This window comes from Acanthopagrus latus, chromosome 10 (genome assembly GCF_904848185.1).
Source record: "Acanthopagrus latus isolate v.2019 chromosome 10, fAcaLat1.1, whole genome shotgun sequence".
In the NCBI taxonomy this organism is placed as follows: Eukaryota; Metazoa; Chordata; class Actinopteri; order Spariformes; family Sparidae; genus Acanthopagrus; species Acanthopagrus latus.
In genome coordinates, this window is record NC_051048.1 from 1,641,641 (window position 1) to 1,669,045 (window position 27,405).

At 44.9% G+C, this 27,405-nt stretch overlaps 3 protein-coding genes across 8 annotated transcripts; all 3 read left to right on the plus strand.

Annotated features, from left to right (window-relative positions):
- The first annotated feature begins 932 nt into the window (after nt 1-932).
- LOC119026604 (lecithin retinol acyltransferase-like) lies at nt 933-5,442 on the plus strand. The gene is made up of 2 exons (XM_037111011.1): nt 933-1,919; nt 4,228-5,442. Exons 1-2 carry the CDS (start codon nt 1,356-1,358, stop codon nt 4,378-4,380), a joined length of 717 nt encoding a protein of 238 aa, XP_036966906.1. The 5' UTR covers nt 933-1,355; the 3' UTR covers nt 4,381-5,442.
- A 1,334-nt stretch (nt 5,443-6,776) lies between these two features.
- lratb.2 (lecithin retinol acyltransferase b, tandem duplicate 2) lies at nt 6,777-8,748 on the plus strand. Its single transcript, XM_037112635.1, has 5 exons — nt 6,777-7,241; nt 7,413-7,518; nt 7,599-7,673; nt 7,761-7,913; nt 8,423-8,748. Exons 1-5 carry the CDS (start codon nt 7,027-7,029, stop codon nt 8,576-8,578), a joined length of 705 nt encoding a protein of 234 aa, XP_036968530.1. The 5' UTR covers nt 6,777-7,026; the 3' UTR covers nt 8,579-8,748.
- Nucleotides 8,749-9,079: 331 nt separating this feature from the next.
- rbm46 (RNA binding motif protein 46) lies at nt 9,080-22,287 on the plus strand. Of its 6 annotated transcripts, none has more exons than XM_037112630.1 (12): nt 9,080-9,329; nt 10,427-10,609; nt 11,301-11,481; nt 11,661-11,817; nt 12,262-12,391; nt 12,936-13,033; nt 13,822-14,239; nt 16,109-16,308; nt 16,515-16,617; nt 16,932-16,970; nt 19,418-19,673; nt 20,193-22,287. In XM_037112630.1, exons 1-11 carry the CDS (start codon nt 9,311-9,313, stop codon nt 19,669-19,671), a joined length of 1,782 nt encoding a protein of 593 aa, XP_036968525.1. In that variant the 5' UTR covers nt 9,080-9,310; the 3' UTR covers nt 19,672-19,673; nt 20,193-22,287. The 6 variants fall into 6 exon arrangements, with proteins under 6 accessions (XP_036968525.1, XP_036968527.1, XP_036968524.1 ...); XM_037112629.1 differs by having other exon boundaries at nt 9,085-9,329; nt 20,249-22,287; XM_037112632.1 differs by lacking the exons at nt 19,418-19,673; nt 20,193-22,287 and adding an exon at nt 17,146-17,216 and having other exon boundaries at nt 9,084-9,329.
- Nucleotides 22,288-27,405: the final 5,118 nt, after the last annotated feature.

Genomic DNA, 27,405 nt, shown 5'->3' on the forward strand with positions numbered 1-27,405 from the left:
TAATGTCACAGGAAGAGGAAATGGACAAAGGCTGGACAAACAAGGTGAAATCAGAGACTGTTGTGCCCACAGACAGCTGCTTCACTCTCAGATTACTGCTGCAGGAGGAGAGGTGGACTGTTGTGGTGTGTTCATGTTATTGATGCTCACACTCAGTTTAAGTTGATGGACAGTGTTTCCCAGACGTTGAACTTCTGAAGTGAAGCTGCTGTTCACATTCACTCCGATGCAAAAGATGCAGCAAGAGTTTATTTTTATAAAGAACTGAACGAACGTTGTGAAGGAGTTCATGAACTTTCATCCGTCTGGATTTTACAAGAACAGATGTTGGCTGACAGTCTAATGGACAATACCTGTGTGTGTGTGTGTGTGTGTGTGTGTGTGTGTGTGTGTGTGTGTGTGTGTGTGTGTGTGTGTGTGTGTGTTTGAAGAAAAGAGTAAATAAACCGCAGGCGGCAGAGGAAAATTCCCACAATGCATCACAAGCAGAGACAGAGTTATTAGAGCTGATTACTGAACGTCTGCAGAGTCGTCACCGAGAAAGAGCTGAGCCTGCAGTTCACACACGGCTGTGTGTGTGTGTGCGTGTGTGTGTGTGTGTGTGTGCGTGTGTGTGTGAAACCATTTGGTGGTTTCTGGAAGCTGAACCGCTGTGACCTCAGCATTGCTCCGTTTGAGTGTCAACCACTCGCTGCAGAGTTCCCATGATGATCCACACCCACATGTAAGTGTGTGTGTGTGTGTGTGTGTGTGTGTGTGTGTTATAGAGAGAGAGAGAGAGAGAGAGACTGACATTTGCTGTGGTGGAAATTGTGAGTGCATGTGGTTGGTTTCGTGGTGTGTGTGTTCAGACTCCTGACTTTGAGAGGAACAGTTTATCTGCAGGTTTTCTTTTTTTTTTACATGTTCATGGATAAACTTCTTAAAGGAACAGTTCACCCAAACCAGTGACCCTCAGTCATCATCTCCTCTCTGCGTGCTGATGAAAGTCCACAAAACATCTGTGGTTGCAGCAGCGACTGAATCTGCTGGAGACTTGATCAAAAGTGAAGAAAAGCCGGAGATCCAAAGTTGATGACTTATAAAGGATCTGCAGACTTCTTCCAGCTCTGCTCATGACCCTCCTTTCACTTTCAGTCTCTCTCTCTCTCTCTCTCTCTCGCACATCACCTGTGACGTCACGCGGTCCTCCTCACCCCCAGTCTCCAAAATCTCCCTGAAGGAGGAAAATTCTCCAGAGAGGACAGAAGGAGGTCAGAGAGAAGCAGAGGGGTGAAGAAGATAGCAATCAAACACAGACTCTTCTTCTTCTCCTTCTCCTCCTTCTTCTTCGGTGGTTTTCTGTCGCAGCAGTCATGCTGGACACCCTCACCTTCCTCCTGGAGAAGCTCTTCCTCCTCGCCCACATCAAGCTGTCCAGCCTGCTGCCTCCTCTGGGCGCAGAGCGGCCGCTCACCAGGCGCTGCGAGCGCGATGAGTCTCCTCCGCAGCCCGCCGGAGCTCCTCACAAGTTCCAGCGGGGAGACCTGCTGGAGGTTCCCCGGACTCTCTTCACCCACTTCGGCATTTACCTGGGCGAGAACCGGGTGGCGCACCTCATCCCGGACATCCTGCCGGCGCTGACCGCTGACAGCGCGCAGATCGGGGAGATGGTGACCAACACGCGGCTGGTGCTCGGGGTGCTCTCCAAGCGCGCCAGCATCCGCGTGGACTCGGTGGAGGACTTCGCGTACGGAGCCGGGATCCTGCTGAACGTCATGGACCGGGCGGTGCGCCGGAGCCCGCTGTCCGGGGAGGAGGTGGCGCGGCGGGCGGAGAAGCTGGTGGGCTCCGTGTCCTACAGCCTGCTGTGGAACAACTGCGAGCACTTCGTCACCTACTGCCGCTACGGCACCGCGCAGAGCCTGCAGACCGACCAGGTGAGAGCCGGCACCGGCACCAGGGAGGGGGAGGGGGGGGGCTTTTTACGCACGCGGTCACAGTTTTTACGCGCAGAACTGCAGGCGGAGGCTTTGATGTGGTTCTTGCACTCAGAAGTTAATGATTCCCTCTGATTTGTGCTTTTCACACCGACGCCCTGTGATCCCGTTCACACCATCCTGAGAGTCAGAGCCGCCTGAAGTGTTCCTGCAGGTCCAGATCAGCAGAAGGAGAACCTGCAGGACGGGTCTCATCTGATCTGCTGCTGAGCTCCTTTACACACCACTGGGTTCATTGAGTTCTGCTTTAGTGAAGCGGCACCTTCTCTGGAACCAGCTGCGCCTTTTTACGCACCCAGACGAGCTTTAACAAGGCGACTGTGCAGCCTCGTAAAGTTTCAACGAACCACACTGCTCACTGCTCACTGTTCGGTTCTGTTCTGCTCTGCCAGGATCTGGGTCAGGTTGGGATTCTAGTCTGAATGTGGTTTTAATTCCTCTAACAGACCATAAAATGATTTAAAACAGACAAACAACCCTCAAACAGACTCTACCAACCCAGACTGATCAGTTTGGGTTGCTAGAGTTTGTTTGAGTTTGTTTCTCTGTTTTAAATCAAGTCTCCAGCCACTTCAGTTGTGAACTACTCCTTTAAGTCACCAGTTTTCACACATCATATTGAATATGTTTTTAAAAAAGATTCAGTAAACAATCATAAAGTGATTATCAGTTCAGTTTCAAGCATCACAGGTATCAAAAGATTGTAATGGAGTGCTTCTTCCTCCTCTGGCTCGTTCAGGTAAAGCAGAGCAGAAACCACACAGACGCACTCTGAGTGTTTCCGCATGTGAGAGTGTTTTTAAACGAGAGGAAAATCTGGGTCGCTCGTCGGAAAAGTCCAGAGAACAAGAGCTGCATTCAGCCTGCAGCCAGAAACCAAACAGTCAGTCCACAGTGATGACGATGAGGAGGAGGATGATGATGAAGGAGGGCAGCCCAGCCTCCTGCACCCACAGCTCCACTTCATTAGCATGCGTTCAGGTCACGGAGGAAACTGTCGGCTGGTCTGAAGGAATGTTTCAAACCTTTCTAATGTTTCTGACCAGATGTTTGGAAAACTCTGAAAATAACAGAATCCACAAATGAAACTCCAAGAAGTCTCAAATCTTCGTTGTCTGCTTCACAATAAAAGCCATCTTGTGTCTGTCCAGCACTTTTATTGTGAAGCAGCAGCTGCAGTGAGTGATGATCATTTCCTGTAGTGCCACAGCCACCAATTACTGTCATGATCCATTAATTTGTGGATTGTTTTCTTGATTAATCAATCAGTCGTTTGGTCCACAATTCAAAGAACTTCAGATAACCCAGATCTTTGATAAGCTGGAAGCAAAATGAACTTCTTTTTCATGCAAAATCAAACCGATTGATCGATTATCACAATAGTTTGCAGAGAGTCCATTTTATCTGCTGTGTTAGTTTCATTTTGTTTCATTTATTACAAAAGAAATTGGCCTTCAGTCAAGTATTCATCTGTCTTTTTTAAAATCCAGCATCACTCAGGCTCTCGTGAGTTTAAGAGGGGCCCCCAGCTGGCCGTTGCCCCCGGGGGCCTCTGAAGATCAGCTCCACGCATCTTTCTTTTTCTCCCCAAAACAACAAAGAACAGCTGAAACCAGAATGTGGCTGAAAAGATCAATTAGTTAACCGTCATCCAACAAAACCATCCTGACTCAAACTGGCTTTCCTCTGGAGGTCTGGACCAATCAGTGAAGTCCTGAGGTCAACAGGGAGGTGGTGCTCGGAGATGAAGACCATGTGGGGAGCACTCGAACAAGTTTCTCTTTGTCCCCTACCGTCTCGTAAAAAGAATTGAGACTATAATTGGCCAGTTGTTTATTTTCCTGAGGGGCCCCTGAGGCCCCCCCCCCCCTCTAATGAACCTGGAGGAATCCGGCTGCAGGCAGGTCAAATGTTTAGGTTAGCAATTACAGGAGGTGAAACTCGATCAGGGGAAAGTCTCTCTGCTGCAGGACGGAGACGCCACACGGAGAAACAGGCCACGCCCCCTCACGTGCCTCCATGTTTCATTATATCTGTCTGAGAAGAACTGAGGAACTTCAAATGTGTTGAACTTTGACTCCAAACTGGCAGATTTGTACATTCACTTTATGAAGCAGCTCATTCAGGAGATTATTTGATTGTGAGAATCTAATCTGGCCAGCAGAAACAGACACAGGAGCACATTGTTTGGTAATCTTTCATGAAACGTACTCATATTGACTCATTCATCTTATTTTCCATCTTCCAGTTCTGCGAGTGGCTGAAGTCGCTGATCCGGGACCAGCGTAACGTTCTGCTGACGGCGCTGCTGGGACTCCTGTCCATGCTGTGTTTGGGAATATCCCCCAGCACCGCCCTGCCCACCCTCCTCATCCCCTTCACCCTGTGGATGGCCAGCTAGGAGCTCCTGGGCAACATCCACAACCACCGTCAGCGTTTGAGCCTCGCCGACGGTTCGCAACAGGCCGAGCCGCCATATTGGAAGACTGACAGATAGGACAGAGTCATCTGCAAAGAAGTTTATACCAGTCAGTGATTGTGGTGTTGCATTTTACTGCTAATAACACAGCAGGGACCAGACATAAACACTCGAGTTGCTCTTTCTGCTGCTTGTTTAAAGTGAACAGAAAAAGAAGAAGATGAAGAAGAGGATAGTTAGCATTAGCAACATTAGCAACATTAGCAACCAAGACTGAATAGCACAAAAAACATGACGTAGTACCGCCAGGTTGAAGATTCTAGTTTACTCACTTTAAAAGACCAAAGACTAGTTAAGACTGACTGAATTTTTCTTGAGATGTTCTTTTGTGATGTTTTCTTGTATTTGTTATCTTCCAAAATGGCGGTTCATAACCTGCAACCATCTCCCCAATGTCACACGTCACGTCTGCAGACAGAAAACCACAGAGTCAGAGGTTAATTCTCAACAATGTTTCAGGTTCTTCCACACATGAATGCCAGTAAACTGTCTGTAGTTTGAATGAAACAGCAGCTGTTCTGGGTTCCAGGCACATTTATTTATCCTGGAAAGGTTCATTTTGCAGCTGGTGTCTGGAGACGACCTCTTATCTCCAGAAGGTCAACTGTTCAGGGTCTTAAAAGAAAAGACATCAAACTCCTTTTCAGTTCATTTAGAGACAGTTTCACATTTTTATTGACTCTTAACGAAGCACAAAACTTCCAAACAAGCTGAAATGATGATGGATTGGCTCTAACTCAAAGCTTTTTTTTTTTTTGCACATTTGTTGTCAGTACATTCACACAGTGAAACTGCCTCTGTGGCGGCCATCTTGTTCCCGTCAGAACATGTTGACGTCTCTGACGAAGCTCTTCTGTAAATATCTGTAGATATCCTTCACAACCTGATTGTTCTCTAACAGTCACAGACTTTTGTACAGAATTTATTTTTTGCAACGCTGTAACACTTTATACTTTATATGTAAATAAAGTACGTGGAAACAGAGTTGACTTGTTTGAGTGCGTTTTTTGGGTCAACAGATATAGAAAAGGAGCATCAGAACTGGGAAAGTTAGAATAATCTTGACCTTCTTTTGGAAATCTTTTTACTAATCAAAGCTTTCTCAATAAATACAAAATACAGAGAAAGTTTGTTACTGTTACTAACATTTGAACTTTGTATTGAAATGTTGTTTACTTCCCTCCAGATATTCTATATTTCTGCAGAAACATTCAGCAGAATCCTGCAGTAAACTCTGACCTCTGTCTCCCTCTAGTGGCCGAATGTAGGAAGTCCAACAACATGAACGACAGGGTGACAGTTAAACACAGCTCAGAGGAGGAAACAAAGACAAACATCATAATAATTTGTTTGAATAATTGAACATCACTGTCTTCTCCTGGCTTCAGACACTAAGAGGTCATCAGGTTCAAACATGTTGATATTGTTTGTTCCCAAAGTTTAACATGTTTCCTGCTTCACTCCGAAGTCCAGTCAGAGGTTTAAAGTTTCATTCTGCTCTCTGATTGGCTCCAAACTAGTTGTGATGTCATAAAACCTGCAGGTGGTAAACTGAGATTTAGGTTGAAACGTTCCTCCTTCAGCAGGTTATTGAGACTAAAACGAGTACAACCACTGCAGTTGGTAGTAGTGCTGCAGTGCTTCTCTGAGTGAGGCGCTGCTGGTAAACCCTCAGAGTCCACAGTGTGAGATTAATTGAGTAATCGGGGCACTAAACTTGCTTAATTGAAATAATCCTGATTCTGGAGCAGCTCTGTAACCTTCTGAGGGTTTATGTGACTCAGCTGAAGTCCAGCGAGCTCAGAACAGTCGGCAGCAGAGTGAATGTTTCTGCAAACTGAAGATATGTTCACCGGATTAAAGTCTGCGTGATGTGAATCATGTTGACATTTGTGCAGGACATGTCACATTAGAGATGAAATGAGAAGAGTTTCATTTCAGGAGGTGGACGACAAGGCTTTTTCTAACAGTTTGTGGAGACCAAACCTGGGTGTTTCTGGTGAGGAGTCAGCAGAATGTCCAGCCGGGTTTATGGAGACAAATAATGGATAATTTTATAAATCAGGACATTTTTCAGCTGCAATTGTGGAGACAAATATTAGGTGTTCCAAGATATCGGGACGTTCTCCAGCTGGAGAAAATCTGATGTTTTTAATGAGACGTTGGGACATTTTGAAGCCATCTTTGTGACAACAGAAGTGAATATCGTAACAAGAAGTTGCAACATTTTCCAGATGTCTTTGTGGAGACCAATAATGGATAGTTTTATTTAGAAATCAGGACCATGTCCAGCTGCGATTGTGGAGACAACTCTGGATATTTTGGATGTTTTGTCACTGCAAACAAGGCTAGAAAACAGGTTTTTGTTTTTGTACCTAAACCTCACCGGATCATTTTGAACTGACCCAACAGAAGCATGACAAGGTGTTTTCTACCAGTCAGCTGCTGAGGACTGAGCTCACAGACTGATCCTGGACCAGCCTCGGTCTCAGTCATTAATCCCCCTCTGCTCCTCCCTCCACCATAAAACCACCTGAGAGGTGAAGCTGCTCTCTCTCCTCCGGCAACATGTTTCCTCTGCAGCTGCTCGCTCTGGTCTTCATCGCCACGGCGAGCCGAGACGACGGGAAAGACAAGAAGAGGACAGACGGACAGGAAGAGGGGAGGACAGACGGACAGGAAGGGGGGAGGACAGACAGGAAGCAGACTCTCAGGAGGGGAGACCTGCTGGTTGTTCCCAGGACTCTGTTCACTCACTTTGGGATTTACCTGGGAGGAGACAGGTGAGCTCAGGTTAAAGGACGAGAAAGGATTTCAATTATTAATGTGTAATACTGAAGCTCTTCTGTCTCCTCCTTTCCTTTCCTTTCCTTTCCTTTCCTTTCCTTTCCTTTCCTGTCTCTAACGTCCTCCCTCTCATCTCTCCTCGCTTCCTTTCCTTGCCTCCTCTGCAGAGTGGCTCACTTCATCCCTGACATCATGCCGGTGGTCTCCAGTGACCAGCGTCGGATCAGTCAGATGGTGACCAACACCAGGCTCCTGCTGGGAGTTCTGACCAAGGTACCAGCGACCCGATGGCCCAGTCAGTACTGATTGTTGATGACGGTGATGATGACGGGTGGTGCTGTGTGTTCCCTCAGTGTGGCAGCGTGAGGGTGGACTCTCTGGACGACTTTGCCTACGGGTCAGAGATACTCGTCAACACCACCGACAAGGTGACGGATGTTAGAGCAGCTGGTCTCTCAGGCGCAGCGGTGATGATGGGCGCATAGTGATGATGTCACTTGTTCTCACCTGTCCAGGTGTGCAGCCACCTGCCGCTGCGGGGGGAGGAGGTGGCGGCGAGGGCGGAGAAGCTGCAGGGTCACGTGAGCTACAGCCTGCTGTGGTACAACTGTGAGCACTACGTCATGTACTGTCGCTACGGCACCGTCATGAGCTTCCAGACCTTTCAGGTGATATTTAATCAACCTATAATGTAACGATGCAGCATGTAATCTGGAGAGTTACTAAAGTAATCACATACATGTAGTGGAGCACAGAAACACTGCTCTGTGTTTAAAGCTGATCACAGATCAGACCAGCCTCTGTTTATCTGGGTTAAGCCTCCTGTTGCAGCAGCACAGAGTCAGTGGACCCATTGTTTCAGAACCATTGTTCCACTGCAGGTGAGAGTGTGACACAGTGTCATTATGTAAGAGGAGGAGAGGAGGAGTGAAGCTCACTCTGCACTGGTCTCAATTCAGTGTCAGTGTGATGGCTCCATCTAGTGGCTGATTGTGGGTCTGACTTTAAACATCGGTAGAGCAAAACATTAAAAATACTCAAGTAAACTACATGTACCTCAAAGATATACTTATACTTATATATATGATATACAAGACTTGAGGAAATATACTTAATTACATTCCATCACATGTTGTATTCAGTGTAAACAACTTTATCTGTCACATGTTCCTTTCAGTTCTGTAAGACAGTGAGGTCGCTGTTGCTGAGTCGCCGTGTTGCCAAGGTGACAGCGTTGCTGGGGGCGTGTCTTCTATTCTACGTCAGAGCCGTGAGCTCATGCTCCGCCCTGCTGGCTCTGCTGCTGCCCTTCCTGATCTGGATGGCGTCATGACACACCTGAGGGTGAACAGGAAGACCCGGATGTGTCAGATACACGATGACGAAATAAAATACACATGAAGATAATCCAAATGATGACATGTTGAACAAATATTGTATTTGTCTGATATTCTCCAGTTTGTGCAACTGATTTAATAAACTGTTTACAGATTATCATTATTTTTTTAAAATTTTATATCTAATTTGCATTTTCTGTTAAACAGCAAGCTAGCTAGAAATAAGAAAGATTAAATAATCGTGTTATTTACGCACTGAATATTTTTATTCTTTATATTTTAACTTTACGTGATGTCCCGCCTTCCGCGTCCCAGGTCGATGTGCTGATTGGCTCTTAGGGACTGTCAATCATAATTCCGGCCAGTTGATTTGTTGAGTTGGAAAGAGTTTATTCTGTCTAGTTAGCTAAGCTAGAAGAACAGTTAGCTAGAACTTAGTTATTTGAATAATCTACCCCGTCATTTAAATATCTGTACACTTCATTTATTTTATTTTATTTTACTTTATTTTATCTGTCCCGCCTTCCGTGCCCCAAATTGACACGCTGATTGGCTCCAAAGGACTGTCAATCATAACTCCGGCCCGTTGATTTGTCCAGACAAAGTTCTCAGGTAACGCGTTATTTTCAGTTAAGGTTTAACTGAAGTGAGTGACAGTTTTCTCTCCAAACTGTTGCCGTGTGACATTTTAAGACTTTGTGGAAGAAGACGGCTCACTGTGAGAGGAAATGGCGACAGACCGAGCAGGTAAGAGTTTATTAGCGTGTGTTGAGCTCGGCTACAGCAACAGTTAGCCGGAGACGAGGACTCTCTGCCGGGGAGCTAAAGTTCCGTTACCCCGTTACTGTTAGCTAACTGACGTTACAGGGCCGCTAGCTTAACGTCATGTGGGCTGAGCTGGTTCAGTCTTTAGCCTGTGATGTTGTTTTAATGGACGTTTTTACCACCTGGATGAATAAATGTTAGTGTTTTACATGCTAGTTGACGAGCTAACTTCTTCACATTAATGTGTAAGTTTACTGTCGCTCATTAGCTACTGGATTTGAAACTGTCCACACAAGATAACAAAGTTCAGTTAGCTGAACAGAACATTAAAAAGTAGCTTAATTTAACTTAAAGTTCACATTCTGAAATCTTATTTTAGTAAAACAAACATTAGGATGGGTGTTGTTATAATTTACCCCCTTGCAGTGTCATCTTTGGCCAAATTGATAAACCAAACCTAATCAATACAAGCTAATGTTAGCATGCTGGCTAACAACACCATACATCTCAGATTGGGTTATTTGACAGTTTACATTAAAATTAGCTGACTTTACAGAAGTTTTTACAGAAATGTTCTCATGTGAGTGTAAAGTTTACATCCTGCCAGTGACTTTGAATTGTAAATGTAGTTTTTTTACATGTGTGTCGGGTAAATTAAGCTACACTAAGTTAATTAAAGTTAAACACAAAGAATAAAAAATACCTGAAACACAACATGTTAAGGTAAAACAGGTTTTCATCTTGAGTTAATTATAGGGAGCTGGTTGTTTCCTGCAGTGATTATATTGAGGTGAATGAATGAGGTGTCTACAGTCTTATTTTAAAGTTAATTAAAGTCGTTTTATGTGCTTAGATATGGACATGATTCTGATGAAGACATATTTACTCTTAATTTAAGTTCCAATTTTGAAAAAAAAGTGAAGATTTTTCTCTTTTAAAACTACATTTCTGCAGTAAGACAGTTACAAATGTAACCAGAATCAAGTGTAATATATTTTTGTTCAATTAAAACAATCATCGTCGTCCTCTAACCTGAGCTGAGACCAGCCACTGTAAACTAGATGATGTTTGTTGGACAGATGGAGACAGAGAGTCGGATGGAGACGTGGACGGAGATGGTGGTAACATCGCCCTTCTGGAGGGCGCCGAGGAGTTCAAGGCGTCCTGCGCCAAAGAGATGGCGCTGCTGGATCTGATGGAAAAGACGGGCTACAACATGGTGCAGGAGAACGGACAGAGGAAGTATGGCGGGCCACCGCCAGGTGTGTGAACACAGCACGAGAACAGTTTCGACTTCTGAATGACAAAGTTTTAAATCATTGTTAGTATTTATAAATGGCTTAATGGATTATCTGAAAAGTAGGTTTTTCTGCCAATGGATTAGCTGGTAAATTGCGTCAGTATTAACATGAGGGCTGTGACAGTTACGGAGAATAAGACTGACTGAAATACATCTGACAAGATGCCAGAGAGGCTGATGGGAAATTTCAGAGATGGTTTTTATAGAAGGAACCAAGAGGAAGCATAAAGCTCCAGTCAGTGTCATCAGAGGACAGCCTCGTTTAACATGAGTAATAAGAACACATGAGAGGAACATCAGTCAGCCTGCTCACAGATCAGTGTTTGTGAGGACGAATCACAGGAATCATACGTGGGAGACGTTAATTCAATTTACAGTCCACTGATGAATGTCTGATTAAAGTCATCTGGTGGAAAATCCTGCTGCATTTGAGGGATTAATAACCCAAACAATATGTTTCTTGATTACATGAAACCCCTGTGAGCGGTGTAGTATATGAATGAAGACGTGAGTGAGATTTATAAAGCGTCCTCGCTGAAACCAGCAGGTGACAGATCGTTGTTGGCAGTGTTGAGTGAGTGCAGGATGGCAGGAGATCAGGCTGACCGTCAGCTCCAGCCTGGAGTTTAACCCACACTGTGACTCTGCTGCAGGCTGGGAGGGCCCGCCACCTCCGCGGGGCTGCGAGGTGTTTGTGGGGAAGATTCCCAGAGACATGTACGAAGACGAGCTGGTGCCTCTGTTCGAGACCGCCGGCAGGATGTACGAGTTCAGACTGATGATGGAGTTCAGCGGAGAGAACCGCGGCTACGCCTTCGTCATGTACACCAACAGGTGACTGAGAGCAGTTCAACACTCAGAGTCACACTTAAAACATGTGAAGTACATCTTGTTGTTGTCACACTCAAAGACTCTTCACTTATCATTGATCACTGCAGCCCTAAACCAAAGCCTGCTCACACACATATTCACTGTGGGTAATGAAGTGTTGTTGCTTATCAATTGCGGTGCAGAGAGGCGGCTCAGAGGGCCATCCAGATGTTGGACAACCACGAGATCCGCCCGGGGAAGTTCATCGGCGTGTGCGTGAGTCTGGACAACTGCCGCCTCTTCATCGGCTCCATCCCCAAAGACAAGAGGAAGGACGAGATCATGGAGGAGATGAAGCAGGTACCAACACCGTCAGTCCTCTCCTGTCAGAACAGAACCTTCTCCTTTATGTTGGACTGAGCAGTGGGAACCAACGGGTAACCACGGAGATCAGTTCCACGAGTCACTGTGGAGCAAAGTTATTAAAATATGGAGTGAACTCATCATGACACCAAACTGAGAGCTCCTACAGTCGCCAGACAACAAATTAACCTGTTGAATTATTGCCAGGACTTTGTCACCTTCAATTAACTTTTGGAAAAAAAGTGACTTAAAGTTGTTGAAATTATCTTTTTAAACTTGGAAAAAAAATGTACACAGTGAAATCGACTAAAACAGAAGCTGAGGAAACATTTTTCTTGGTGGTGTATTTGTAAAGTGAGCTTTGAGTTGAAGGGAAACCAGCAACATGTCTGTGATTCACTCTGATTTAATCCTCCTGTCGTCTGTACACGTGTGGTCCAGGTGACGGACGGCGTGGTGGATGTGATCGTGTATCCCAGCTCCACCGACAAAACCAGAAACCGAGGCTTCGCCTTCGTCGAGTACGAGTCCCACAAAGCAGCAGCGATGGCCCGGAGGAAGCTGATTCCCGGTACACACTTCCTGTCTTCTTCTGTGTGATGAGATCTGTCGTCTCTCTGCTGCTGAGTCACCGCCGCTCTCCTCCGTCACCTCCACCTGAGCTGACTCTGGGTCAGCTGCTGTCTCTGTCCAGCAGAGGGAGGCAGATCTCTCACTACAGCAGTCAGGTTTACACAGCTGTTTGTCTCTTATTGAAGCTTCTCCTGATGTTATTGGAGCTGGAATTGATCAGTCAGTCTACAGACAGTTAATCCACAACTGTTTTTAAACACGCTCAAGTCTTTTTTTAAACCATCAAGACAAGAAAATATCCTTGTTACAAACTTAATTCTGAGGCTTTTCTGTTTGAGCAGTGGGACAGTGAATCGGTCGTTTGGGTGTTTTTGACTGTTTTTTGTTGTTTGTTAACTGAACCGCTTTTAGATCAATAATCAGTCAGTCAAAGAAATAATGGCTGGGTTGCAGCACTGAAGAAGACATTAGCATCTCATTAAAGCAGCTCACAGCCGAAGAGATGAAGGCTGATGAATACAAATGACTTCCATGTTCAACAGGAACCTTTCAGCTGTGGGGTCAAACCATCCAGGTGGACTGGGCCGAGCCGGAGAAGGACGTGGACGAGGAGGTCATGCAGCGCGTCAGAGTCCTTTATGTGAGTATGAAAGAGTGTGTGTGGTCCTGAAAACCTTCAGAAACATCGATCCCTGGTGAGGAAACTTAGCTTGTGTTCGATGGGAAAGGAGGAAATATAGATCAAGTCAGTCGTACTTTCTAAAGCCCACTTCAGCGTGAGTGTGGAAACTTTCAAAGCAGTCAGATAAAGACGGTCAGCTGTGGCTCTGCTCTCAGTCGGGTCAGGGTTTCAGGAAGACGGCGGTACGAGAAACTCCACCGACTGGTTCAGATCAAAAGGTGAGACGGAGGGCGAAGCAGCAGGGAGGAGACCAGCAGGAGCTGCTCCTCCTCCAGGGGATCAATTACTGAGGAGGCTTTTACTCTGAACACTGAGATGTGCTCTGAGGGCAGCAAACACAAAACCCCACACATGTGTGAGGGAGGGTATTTATAGCAGGGGAGGCCCAGAGGTAAAGAAAACCCTCAGTGTGTGTGCTAACAGAGGAAGTGAGACTCTGAGCCACATCAGGAAGGCTGACGGGATGAGTTGGGGAGAACGCCCAGCGAGGTGTCCGTTATCAGGAGTTAATCCTTCTATCTCCGGGCGTTAATCACGCATGAACAGTTAACAACATTCTTTCATATCTTCATGCTTCAAAATCAAAAGTCTCTCAGGAGACTTAACTCCCAGCCATCAGCATCTCCTGAAGCTAGCATTGTGCTAGCTAGATTCACAGTCAGTAAGATGACAAACACATTATTATTATTTAGATTTAAACTGATGTGAGGTCAGTCCAGTAAAATGTTCCTCTGTCTGTGCTGCAGGTTCGTAACCTGATGCTGAGCACCACTGAGGAAACCCTTCACCTGGAGTTCTCCTGCTTCAAACCGGGCTGCGTGGAGCGAGTCAAGAAGCTCACCGACTACGCCTTCGTCCACTACCGCACCCGCGAGGACGCCGTCACCGCGCTGGGCCTCATGAACGGGGCCCAGATAGACGGAGCGCGGGTGGAGGTGACGCTGGCCAAACCTGCCGCCATCAAAGACGGCAGCATCGCCGGGAGGAGGTACAACAGCCGAGGTTACCTGGGAAACACAGCAGCAGCAGGAGGGGATGGAGGGAACAGGACGTTCTTCCTGCACAGGAGCAACGGAGGCATGATGGGAGGAGCTGGGAACGGATATTCTCCTCTGAGAGCCCTGCAGACTCGCCCGGGAGGCCCCTTCTACGACGGAGCAGGAGGTGAGGACGACACAAACTATCATCGCAATCAGTAACTGTTGAATTTATAATGAAGTTCAGACAAATCCTGACATGTTGTGTTGAGCAGTAGGGCAGCTGGAGGGGGAATACACTTTACTTCATCAACATAACGTTTCAGAGAGCAGATGGAGAACCAGAACCAGAACCAGAGTCTCTGATTCTCATTCAGCTCACAGCAGATGAAGATAAAATTCATCTCGACTCTGAAACTTTTCTGTTTCCGTAGTGTGAAAGTGAGAAGCACTTTCCTTCCAATTAAAAATGTTCATGTGCAGCGAGTTATTAAAATGGGCTGAACATGAATCATTAATCATCATCATCTTCACACGGAGCTGAACGATCGTCTTCGTTTAGGCAGAACCGAGCCGCCTGAAGCTTCTCAGTGCTTCTTAGAGAGTGAAGTCAGATCTCTGCTCTGTTTCTCTGCTTCTCCTCTGAAGACTGTCATTAGAAACACACAGCATTTCAAAATAGTTATTAGTTGTATGTCACAGTTAAACACATTGTTAGATTGTACCCGTGCTGAGGGTTGGGACACAGAACGGTCTAAAATGTCTCTCCCAGCAGTAACAAGGTGGTTTGTTAGCGTCAGACCACCTGAAGAGTCGGCGTCAGTGTGGAGGATGAACTCTTTCTGCCTGGTCATTAACTCTGTCGCAGCTCCGTCTTCTTCTTCTTCAATTTTATTCAATTCGCTGAACGTTCAGTTTTCATCCTGCTGAGTTTGCGCAAGGTTTTGACTTTTTTTTTTTTTTTTTTTTTAATGCATTACACACCACATTTGTCCAATTCTCACTCGTTTATTGACACAGATGTGATAACAATCTGGTGATGGAGCAAAACTCCAGTTTCCTCCCTCTGACGCCTGCAGACATTTTGTGAAAATGAGAAAAGTTCTGGAGTTAACGCTCCCACAAATGGACTGTGAAATATTTATGAGAGGAGAAGTGAAAGGGTAGATTTGAGGAAGGGTAGATAAGAGAAAGAGAGCGACTCCTGAGAAAAGGAATTAAGGATTCACTCTGGGAAGAGACGAGTCTGATGGACAGAGGAGAGTGAGTGTAAAGATGCTTCAAGTTCTTCTACACTCAATAATGACTGTATTTAACACTAATTAAAGGACAAATCGTGCAGAAAGTCAGATGGATTCTGGGAAATGTGGTTTAGTTTTGCGTGGCAGTAGCTGCTCTGCTGCAGCGAGATAAAGAGGCCACCATTTATCTTCATAATTTACTCTTATAGAAATACAGCAGATTCAGTGAGACAGTGATGTATCGATGGTGAAAGTGAAAGTAGATTTTTACCACTCTGCTAAATCAATGACATGATTAGCAAAACGGGATGTATTTCATGGATCTTTAATAAACTTCGAGGGTAGCGCAGCACCCGGACAATGTACAGCATGCACCTGCTCTACTTATGTTGAAGTTCCTCTTTAAACGAGGCCAGAGCTGCAAATGTTAGTTTCATTTAATAACTGAATAATTACCTCTGAGGCAGACTAGTGTCCATCTGTCTCCGATGAGTGCTTCTTCAGCTTCTTAACACGTGTGTTAACATCAGTAACTAGTAACTGTGACCAGCAGGTAGACGCAGACTGAATGAATCCGCCTCACCACATCGACATGAACCCAAAACAAAGAGATTCAGTGGATCAGTAAAAAGCTGTGCTGAGACATATTTTCATGACTTACCAGGTGGTCAGACTTCCTCGCTCACTTTCCTCCACGGCAGCTCCTTATTTGTCCGAGCTCAGTACGAGGAGATGTGTTATTGCACAACTGTATGTGTTAGTCAGCATGTTCATGCTAATGAGCGCTAATGCTAATCCTCTGTGTGTGTCATCAGACGATCCAGACAGGTGTGTGTTCCCTCTGTTTCCCGGCACTCAGCTCTCCCCCACCAGCCTGCAGGCGCTGAAGCAGAGTCAGATCGCCTCCGCTGTCAATCTGCTCGACTTCTACTGCAGCAAGAACTTCTGGTCCCAGCCCGAGTACCACCTGTACTCCACACTTGGACAGGACGGGAAGCTGCTGCTCCTCTACAAGGTGTGACACCTGCCTCCACCTCCTCCTCCACCTCCTTCCACCTGACTCCACTTCACTTTACCTCACACTGACCACGAGCCGCTAAACACCAGAATATATTCATACAGAATAAATGCATAAATGTTTATTTGTGTACATTTTAAACATTCCATTTGTCAGAAACAAACTGAGGGTGTGTGTGTGTGTGTGTGTGTGTGTGTGTGCAGGTGTCGATCCCGTCAACACGGAGCACCTACATGCCTGACAAGCTGTGTGTGCTGCTGGACGATGCCAAAGAGCTGGCAGCACAGACCACCCTGTGGAACCTGGGTACACACACACACACACACACACACACACACACACACACAGACGCAGTTTGACGTTCAGTCTTATGATCTGTGTTGTGTGTTTGTTTACTGTTTGTCTGGGTATAAACAGACTGTTTACAATATACCGTATGAATCAACAAGTAGCCTGTTAGCTGTTAGCAGGGTGCAGACAGTCTGTTGTCACATAGAACCAGAAGAATATAACAAACATTTGCTGACACAGTTTGTCACTCAGTTTGGTGAAGTTTGTTTAAAGCTGTGGAGCAGAAACCAACCTGTCCTCCATGTTTGACTGTGTGTTTTTAATAACAGATTGCAGACGACAGGTGGTCTACATGTCCATGTTGGCAGGTGAAGAAAAGACTGAAGTTGACACTTTAAATACCTTTAATGCCTTTAATTCAGACACTTATGTAAATAGCTAATTGTAAATAGTAATGTAAATAGTAAATTTGTTAATTTCACGTCTTTTCCTCTCAGAATCCTTCATTTAAACGGTAAAACTTCTCTCTGCTGCCTGATTTAGTTCCAGAACCGTCACCTTTCCACTCCTCTTGGCTGAACAGTTGCAGAGGTTCTTAAAGGAACCTGTGATTGGTAGAAAAGGTGTAATAATCTTCAGATAATGAAGTAAAATCCATTTTAAAAAAAGGATTTGGTATTCATACAGCAGAGCTGCCTGGGGCTGAAGCAGCTTGAAAATCTGTGTTTGCATTATTCTGTTCTGACGCTCTTAATCTAACCGTCATCATTTATTTAGATTCATATTACTGTTAAATCTCCATCTGCTGAACTGACTCATCACTGCACTCATTTCAGTGGCAGTTTTCACAAGTTTAGCACCCTGCAGGAGTCTCGGTTTCCTTAATTACCAGGTCACCTGAACGCTGCGGGGATGTCTGAGTCTCAGGGAATGAACTCGTTTGACTTCAGAACAGATTGGACAGATCCAGACGGGTTTGGCAGCCTCGTTACTTCGCGTATTGTCTGAAATGTGTCGTAGCAGCTGTCAGAGTCTGAACTCGTGCCACTCGAGCTCCCTCAGAGCCAATCAGAGAGCTGCCGGAGCCAGCGCCTCTCACAGCACGTCACACATTTAAGGAGCTCTGTTCAAAAATGAGATAATTAAAAATGAACATCACCTGCAGACTGGAACGAGATCAGAACCGCCTGAATACCACTTAAAGTACAAGTTATCTGTTTTTTAAACATCTGTTCTGCTAAATGTTTCACATTTAGAGCAACTGAGACGTGATGGGAAGTTAAAGTTAGTGTTAATGAACATCTTCCAGTCCGCTCAGCGCGATCTGTACCGCCAGAAACGTCCAAACTAAAGCTGCTGAATCAAAAACATGTTTATGTAACAACCAATGTGTCGATAAATGACCACTCTCTCTTCTGCCTCCTCTCTCCTGAGCTATAGTTTACATCAGTTTTTAAAGTCTTATGTAGTTTTATGCTCTTGCTGTTTTTTATCAGCACAAAGTTTGTCTAAAGAAGGAAATTAAGAACCATGATGTTACTCTCAGTCAGGGATTCTGAGGTCTCACATTTGACAGAGTTTTGCCAGGTGGCTGAATATTTCCTCATGAGTAACATGTTTTCAGTGTTTGTTTTTTTAGTGATATAGTTGTTAGATTTGGACTGGGACCATGTGAGACCATACCATTGTGTTGTCCAGCTGACGGGAGCAGCTACAGGTCGTACTGTTGCAGTAAAAAGTGAGGAAAGATAAAGAATTCAGTGTGTTCAAAGTCTTATTGACTCACAGAGATATTGACTGATAAGATTTTAAAACAGCATAAAACTGTTTGGACGGAGTGGTAACCGTGTCAGGTGAACCGTCCCTCTGATGTTTAAAACACGACCATGGACTGATACGTGGCTCGATGGAGCTTCTGACTGTTTTCACCAGATGAAGTGATATTTGAAGAATCTCCCATCATGCATTCCTGTGACACACAGCTGCTTAGTCTGAAAATAGAGCACAACTCCAGTTTCTCCTAAATGTGTCTCTTGTGGTCGCAGCTTGAGTGCAGCAGAGAAATGTCGTCCTGTCGGCCGGTGAGGGACGAGGAGCAGCGAGAAAGTGTTTCAGAGCACAAAGAGGCTGAAATGAAAATGGTTTTCCTAATTGACTTTCAGGAAGCAGGTTTGTGTGGTGCAGCTCTCCTGAGTCCCCGCGGTCGGCAACAAGCCGGCACTAACGCAATTAAAAATGTTTTTTTGGACACGAGATGTTTCTTTGAAAACGTGAGAGGGAAAGTTGGGAGTGCTGCTGGAAGTCCGCCCCGCGGTGGGCACTTTTAATCAAACTCTCTTACACAGCATCCATTTTTTATGACGCTCGCAGCTCCACAGGGAACCTGAGTATCTCTGCCAGTGATGGAGCTCAACCCACAACATGCAGTCTGTCCTCCTCCTCCTCCTCCTCCTCCATCCTCCCCTCTGCTCTCTCTCTCTGCTCCTGACATCTTCATCAGTGTTCGCCCTGCAGACGTCACTCCCTGCAGGAGCTCGTGCTGTCTGTTTTGGTTGTAAATGGCACCGAAAATAAGCAAATTTACACAAACGTTTATATATTAATTGTGTCTTTACCCCGACCAGTATTGCATTTCCTTTTTTGAATTGTGAATTGAATTGTACCTTGAAATTAAACTCCAGGCTGGTAGTGTTGGTGGACACACAGTTTGTCTGCCTGAATGTTTAACAGTCCTCGGCTGAAACGATTCACCTCCTGCTTAATCTCACCCACACCGTCGATGTTGACGACTTGGTCTCCTCCCCGTGTCCTCCAGACTCGTCCTTCTTCAGCGGAGCGTCCTGTGATTCTCCCAGCAGCCCCTCTCCTCCCCTCGCCGTCCCCCCGTTGGCCGCCAGTCCCGGGTTGCTGACCTGCGGCGGCCGGGCCTTCACCTCCTGCCTCCCTCCTCCTCCTCCTGCCCCACCTTCATCCTTCCCCCTCTCCCCGCTCTCTTCTCTGTCCTCGCTCAGCCCTCCGTCCTCCGAGACACAGCGGCTCTACATCAGCCCCCCGTCGCCTTTCTACTGACGGTGAGACACAATAGATGTTGATGTGGAGGTTTTACCATCATTACCCTCCAGTCAGCCACTCAGTACTCAGTTCTGTCAGCACAAACGGTTGAAAATGTCCCGACTTCATGTTAGAATACTTTCTGTTCTGAGACAGTTTTGTTGGTACAAACAGCTGAAAAATGTCTGTGGAGCTTGTTGAAATGGAAGAAAACATCCTGATTAAAACTGTCTGGTTTTGTTGTCACAGAGATGGATGGAAATGTCCTAAAGTCTCTCAAAAAAAAAGTTTTTTCTCTTGGCTTCTACATCCTGACGTAGCGTTAAAAGTGTTTGCTCTTGGTGCCACAGAGAAGGCTAGAAAACACATTTTCTTCTGGCATCTAGGCTGGAACATTTTGAGCTAAATGACGAGTCCGACCTATGAATACATTCATCACATGTGCATGTTGGTGTCACTTGTTATTGTGCTGTCAGTGTGATCCGAGGGCAGAGCGATTAAAAATAACCATCAAGCGACGTGTTTTCTTCTGACGGCAGCTGTGAGGCTCTGGAGTCTCGACCCAGTGATGTGAAGATGTGGCTTGTTGTTGCAGGAGGCTCGTCTGAGGCTGAGCAGCGAGGAGACGATGTGAGGACGAGGAGGAGAAAAGGCAGGACCGACTTTATTATCACACTACCACATATTTTCTGTAACGTCGGCCGTCCCTCGACTCTGAATGTTATCTCAGTCGGAGACGAAGGAGGGAGAGGAGGACGATGTTTAGCTCCTGCTCGGCTTCTTCTCTCTATCGCCTCCGATTTACAAAACTAAACTAAAAAGACGACAGACAGGCGCTGTTTGGGTTTTACAAAAACACAAAGCCAGCTGATAATTTCTAGACTTCTGTTCAGTGTCAGAGTCAGCCTCCTTCTATCCTCCTCCTCTCCAGTTCACCTTAAACTACCCATCAAATAAAAAAAAGTACATATGTGTTCAGTTTTTAGGTGAAGGACACATTTTTCTAACAAACGTTTCCCCATTTAAACATGAAAAGAGCCAGTTGAACCTTCAGACTTCTGATCAGATCATCAAGTTTAACTACGTACGTTAAAACCGCCAATGTTCCGCTGTGCAGCTCGAGTCCATCTGACAGTTTTAAGAACGCAGAGCTCTATTAGTGTGAATTACAGAGAAAGTGTTAAAAAGGACCAAGAGATGAAATAACGACACGAGAGTCAGATTTCCATTTTCTTTCATCCTCCCATTAAACCAATTGTCTCTACAGAGATCTAAAACCAGAACACAAGACTCCAGAGGAACGTTTGTAGCTGCTGATCTCTTACGTTTGTGTTAACCCGAGTTATCAGTGAGAAGAATATGAAACCTCCGAGGGCAGATTTAGGATGTATCCTTCCTTTAGATTAAATTTACTGACGTCTTTCTTCTTGTGTTTTTATATTTAAACCAGAATCACTCAGAGAAGAAGAGAAAAGATTTAAGACGTAAGAACACAGTTAGATTTGTTTTTACACGTTTCTCCACTTTCTGGTCCGGTGAAGAAAAAAAGTCTCCACATCTCATTAAAAATATTAAGTTTCCTCGCCACAAAAACAGCTGGAAGAAGTCCAGACATCTGATTAAAAACACTCTGCTGCGACACAGAGGCTGAAAAAAGTTTAGTCTGTGAAAACAAAAAGAGAGTTTTGCAGTCACAAAGATCACTGGAAGAAGTCGTAACATCTCAATAGAAATACTAAAAAAAAGATGGCAAGAAAATGTCCCAACATCGTGTTCAGAATACCTATTTATCAGCAGAAACAGCTGAACAAAATACCCAGTTTGTTGCCACAAAGACGGCTTTTGTTTCATTCCTGTGTGAAGAAACAGAAGGGAAATTATTAGGAGGTTACAGGTAAAAACAATTAAGTAACTATCATGTTTAGATTCAACATATTTGAATTAATTCAAGAAGAAAGTACCGACTAAAGACGTGTTCACTTGCCATTTTTTCCCGATCAGAAAAGCGTTCAAACTTTTATTTAGGGGAGAAAGAAATACTGGAAGTAAAACTCCACAGCTGAGTAAAATAAGAAGTTAACTTTGTGTCGAGGAGGATGAGAGCAGGAGGTTTATTCCTTCACCAGAGGAATAGAAATAAGAAGCAGAGAGGAGTGACGGTCGTCGTTTTAAAACCTAAACAGACGTTTTATTAACGCGGACACGAGAACAAGAAACAGTTCAGAGGTGATGAGTGTTTCCACGTCGACTCATCTGAAGGTTGTGAGTGGTTTTATCGACGTGAGAGTGTTTGTTGACTTTCTTTATGTTCCTCTTTATGTTCACTGATTTGTTCAGACCGAGTCGACGCCTCTGAAGGTTGTAAGAGGTTTTATTGATCTGATTCAACTCAGCGCAGATCAAACGGTGTTTAAAGGCAGACGATTTTCTTTACGTTCACATCGCGTTTGTGTTCAGTGAACGCTGTTGTTCAGCTGTTTGAGTCCATTCAGGAGCTGTGAACTCACCTTTTAATATGTTTATACTGCAGATGTGTTGTGATCTTTCAATCCAAGTTTCTGATGTTTGATTCAGTTTGTTTTCAGGCTGGTGGATTTGAAAATGTGTATAAAAAGTTTGTTGAGTAGCTCCTCAGTTTGTCTTCTTTGTTGAGGAGATGTGGTGGTGTCATTTCTCAAAAGTAACTCAACAGAGAGAGACTAATGTTTTATTTGTAATGTTTATCCCTGTTGTCTTTTTACTCAGGGAACTAATTCAAATCCCTTCATCTGTTTTTTTAATTTTAAATTGTAATCGGTTAACTGATGCAAATTCATCTGAGGAGAAAAAAAAAAGCCTTTTTATTTAACAAAAGAACCCGAATCAAGCCCAAGAATCAGGAACGAACAAAGAGAAATCCAATCTGTAAAAAACTATTAATAAATAAACCCTATTTATTTAAAAGTCAGTGTGACTTTTCGAGTATAAAATGTTAGAATACGTCTCCCACACTTGAGATTATAAAGCAAAGTGAAGAGTTTGAGCAGACAACAAGAACTCAGTCTTGTGATTGAATTGTAACGTGTCGTTAAGTGATGTAGAAACTCTGAGCGATGACATTTCAGGTCGTCTTGTCTGTTTGTGAATAAATTGTTGACAGATTGACAGCTGACGAGTTGTTTGTCAGAAGAAACGCCAGAGTGACTTCTAACCAAAGAGTTTCTGTCTGTTTTATGGACTTGGGAAGAAGTAAAGTCCTGAATCTTTTCCTTTGCTTTTCATTCACTGGTTCAGCCTGAAGATAAAAGTTCTCGAGCAACAGGTCGAGCCTGAAGCCAAAACTTTAGTTTATCCGTCCAGCTGGAAGCCAAAGTTTTGGATTTGTTTGTCAAGCACGAATTACACCGATGGAACCTGAAGTTAACGTCCTCCGTACCAGCTGAGCTCGAGGCCAAACTTCTCAGGTTAACCGTCAGGGTCCAAAGACGGAGCTCTTGATTAACTGCGCCCAAACGTAGAGTCTTAAATCTAACATCCAGAGACGGAGGTGGAAGCTCTTGACTTCTGGGTGAATCATTCCAACCCTCACCTGTGCTCATGAACTTTGGGTAATAGCCTCGAGCGGGTCGTACGCTCCTGATACACGCTGACTTTCAGAGATTGTCTCAGGACGTAAGACACTGGGAAGGAGAACCACTGACGAACCGTTTGATTCAAAAGGAGCTGAGGTGGTTCCAACATGTGATCAAGACGCCTCCTGGACTTCAGGCTCAGTGCAGATGATGTGACGCCTGTTCTGCTGCCAAAGTAAATGTTCTTCTTTCTGCTTCACCTTGAAGCTTCAGCTCCTCTGGGAAGTGAACAAAGACGAAGTCTCTGAGAATCCACCTTTTGTTGCACAACAAATACTGTTCCTTCCAGCAGAGAAAGAAGTGGTTGACCTTGAAACGCGCAGGAACATATCTATGAGACTTTGTGAACGGCACAGTACAAGCAAACAGTTGATTCTCTGATTTACCTTGAGCTCTTTGTGGCTGCGACTGTAGCTGAGGTCCAGACTGAATTCAAGATCAGAGGAAAGTTTGAACCTGGACATTTGAGCTAACAGTGAAGAGACGTCAGTCAAACACAGAGAAACGATGTGAACTCTATTAATCCACAGCAACACGGCAAAACTTCATCTGCTGCAGAAAATCACATCTGTTTGTTCCCTCTTTTAGTTCCAGTCTTCTTCTTCTTCTTCTTCTTCTTCTCAAAGCGTTATCTTATATCTTCTCTCATTAAGTCATCTGGTGTCTTGTGGGAACTCATTTTTAATCTAGAAGTTTTTAGACACATTTCGGCCGGTCGTCTTATTTTCAGTGTTCTTTTTGAAGTGTTTTAGGTATTTAGTCTCGATTCTGAATCTCCTCTTCAGGCCCATTTTTAATCGTTCAGTCTGAACAGACAGAGAACAAACGGACGCCGTTAAATGTCTTTTTATCCAACACACACACACACACACACAGAAGGATGAAGCCGGCCGTGTCGATCAGACGTTTATGTGAGAGACAAAGTTCAAACAGCTCGCAGGTGAAAATGTTCCGATAAGGATCAGTTCCATCTTAAATCTCATTAGAGAGCGAATCAGCCGCTGCTTTAAACAGCCTTGTTCTGTTTGATAAGAGATGAAGGTGGAGATCTGAAGGAGTTTAATCCAGTCTCCATCATCTCCTCGTCATCCCGCTGATGTAAACACAGGTGAAGTGACTGATGACGTCACCATCAGCTGGTCTGTGATGAAGAGTGACGAGTTCATTATGAACACGACTCGGCAGTTTGGGTCCTCTGACCGGTCGAGTGTGTTACTTTAATTTGTTCCTTTGACCTTTTCAAACTCGTTAAGATTTGAGAAACAAACCTGCCGACTGTCGGGTCAGAGGTCACCACAGCTCTACTCCTCCTCTTCATCCTCCTCTTCATCCTCACCCTCCTCTCTTTCCTTATGTTTCCTTCCTCCTCACCTCCTGCTGGTCTCCTTGCCCTCTTCCTTCTCTTTTCCCTTCCTCTTCACGTTTTGTTTCCTCCCCCACTCTCTTCCCTCTACCTCCTTCATCATTTCCTCATTTTTTCTTGTTTTCTTTCCTCTGCCTCTCCTACTTTGCTTTTTATTTTAATCCTTTCCTCCTTCCTGTATTAACCTTTCCTCTGATCTTTTTTGTAATCTTCCTCTCCTCTTCATTTTCCTGTCAGCTCCTCCTCTTCGTTTTTTTCATGGCGAGTTCTCTTCTTCTTCTTCTTCTTTAGAAGAGAAGAAGGAAAAAAGAAAAGAGGAGGTCTTTAAGCTAAATTGAGGAAATGTAATTTAGTTGAAAGAAGAAGAAGACAGATGGTGAGGAAGAGCTTGAAATGTGGGAGAAGATAATCTGAGCCAAAAGGAGAAGACAGAGGAAAGAAGAGGGAAATTAAACAGATGGGATTATTAAAATGGAAACACAGCAGGAGGAGGAGGAGGAGGAGAAGAAGAAGTAGGAGGAGGAAGAGAAGAAGCAGGAGGAGAAGAAGAAGAAGAGAAGGAGGAGGAGGAGGAGAAGCAGGAGGAGAAGAAGAAGAAGAAGAGAAGGAGGAGGAGAAGAAGAAGCAGGAGGAGGAAGAGAAGAAGCAGGAGGAGAAGAAGAAGAGTAGGAGGAGGAGAAGAAGCAGGAGGAGGAGAAGAGGAAGAAGGAGAAGTCTTCTTCTTCTGCGTGCTACGTCAGCACAAACACAAAAGCAAACACTCCTCTGCCTCGTTCATTTCTTCTTCTTCTGTGGTTTTTGCTCGTCGCTGCTGTGGGAGTTCATCCTTCAGTCAGTCGTCTCCTCAGCGCCTCCCTCGCCTCCCTCTGCCCGTCCTCCTTCAGAGGAGTCGGCTCGGAGGCTCGGAGGCGCCGAGTGTTCGGCTTGATGTTTTTATTGTTCAATTATCAGAAGACGGCTTTGGAAAAACAGCTTCAGTACACGTGGTAATGAATCTGGACCGTGTCTGAGGGACGACGGGACAATTTTAAGAGGCACAGAAGTCGTTTCTCTCTGAGCGCCAGCATCTTTTATCAACTGTTCCCACTGAGGAGCGAGCGGCAGAGAAAACAACAGCGTCCAGCGTCCTTGTAACTTTTTTGTGCAGCCGCTCTGAGTTGAAAATGTCAAAACTTTTCAGAAAGGCTCTGGTGACGTCAGTGTTGGTCGTTCTCTTTCTCGTGGCCTCGGCCCTCATCCTCCTCGCTCTGTCCTGATGTCAGATAAAGAAACAGATAGTAAACGTCAAACAGGCCCTGAGTGATCTAAATAACTCATAGATTATAACTTCAGTTCTCCACCGTTAAGATCATTTGACGTCAAACAAAAGATCAGACAAATAATTCTCTCAGATTCACTTGCAGGGTCAACAACAGAGGTCATGAAGTCCTAATCTAATCAAAAGTCCATCGTTCAACAGAACACAAGCTGAACGCAAAACAGAAGGAACGTTACGATAATCCGTCCGATTTGAATGTTTCATGGCGACATTCTCTGACGTAGGTCGGACTTCTGCGGCTATTTTCTCAAAGGTAACAACAGTGTGCGACTCAATCTGCTCAGATGGTAATATTGTAAAGAAGGTTATTATACACCGCTTATTGTTTGTTTGACTTTATCTGCGTAACAATTTAAACCTACCAAACCAAAAGACCTGTCATCCCCCGTCACAGTCAGAACTGATATTAAACACCATCTCCTCTGGATCCTCGGGCTGAAAACTCTCCTCGTCTCCTCGGTGGCTCTTATTTTTTAATTTCCTCCTTGACTTTATTCTTCAGGCACTCTTTTTTTTTTAATATAAATGTGCCTGAGCTGTAAATGAAAAAGTAGAACTGAAGCCGTTCTCTCACAGGTTTAGTGTTACAGGGGGGACTTTGTGTAATTGCACCGTAACATTCACACTCACATTCACGGGGAAATTTAATGAGCCCCACCGGCTCCTGGGTCTAATTTTGCTTTGCTGGAAGCTTTGAGGTTGTACCAGAGAAATTCTTCCTAAAACCGTCCTCTGGACACGGAAGGTTTTCCATAAGTACGTGAGGAAGAGGAAAAAAAAAAAAAGAGGTTTAATAAACCGCCACAGGAGCTCTGGCTCTCACAACTCGTGCACGAGTCGTTGCTGTTCAAACCAGCGTGGCAGATTTTTCACGGGATTCAAATCACAGGCGATCTCCTCCATTTATTCCAAATCCTGGACGTTCCCGGGAGATGTCCGTCCCGTGGGAGTAGAGCTTTGGTCTTCGCTCTGATGTGAGGATCGAACTGGGGGCTTTGAAGTGGAGCCCACCAGGCCTCTTTTCTCCGAGTCGTTCCCTCTCAGAGCTGTTTCAGAGGCAGGAACGTTTGTCTTCATGTCCCTCCAAGACACATAATGATGCACGAGTCGACTTCGAGCTTGATGTGCGTGAACGTAACGTCCGTGTTGCTTTGACAGCAGCTTCTTCTGTGTTTGGAGAGTGTCTTAGATTCCACTGTGGGGTTGTAAGAAGCAGCTTCGCTTCACTCTGAAAGAAAAAACAACGACGAAAAATAATTTCTTTCATTTGGGAGAATCGTACCAAACAAATGTGCTCATTATAAGATCCTTCTCTTCCATTTCACAGCTCATATTAGACCGTTTGTGCAGAGGGAAAGTAATGTATTCCTAATGCTCATTATTCATCTCAGGGAAAAAGTTCTGTAACATTAGAAACAAACCTGGAGGCGAAACACTGACGGATGTTACAACAAAACTTC

What these genes read in the sequence shown, in the direction of transcription:
- lratb.2 (XM_037112635.1), top strand. Translation starts at nt 7,027, where the DNA reads ATGTTTCCTCTGCAGCTGCTCGCTCTGGTCTTCATCGCCACGGCGAGC. An exon ending in ATTTACCTGGGAGGAGACAG is followed by an intron (nt 7,242 to 7,412) that starts GTGAGCTCAGGT and finishes CCTCCTCTGCAG; the next exon opens with AGTGGCTCACTTCATCCCTG. An exon ending in TGAGCTTCCAGACCTTTCAG is followed by an intron (nt 7,914 to 8,422) that starts GTGATATTTAAT and finishes TGTTCCTTTCAG; the next exon opens with TTCTGTAAGACAGTGAGGTC.
- rbm46 (XM_037112630.1), top strand. An exon ending in TCATGGAGGAGATGAAGCAG is followed by an intron (nt 11,818 to 12,261) that starts GTACCAACACCG and finishes CGTGTGGTCCAG; the next exon opens with GTGACGGACGGCGTGGTGGA. An exon ending in CTTCTACGACGGAGCAGGAG is followed by an intron (nt 14,240 to 16,108) that starts GTGAGGACGACA and finishes GTGTGTCATCAG; the next exon opens with ACGATCCAGACAGGTGTGTG.
- LOC119026604 (XM_037111011.1), top strand. Translation starts at nt 1,356, where the DNA reads ATGCTGGACACCCTCACCTTCCTCCTGGAGAAGCTCTTCCTCCTCGCC. An exon ending in AGAGCCTGCAGACCGACCAG is followed by an intron (nt 1,920 to 4,227) that starts GTGAGAGCCGGC and finishes TCCATCTTCCAG; the next exon opens with TTCTGCGAGTGGCTGAAGTC.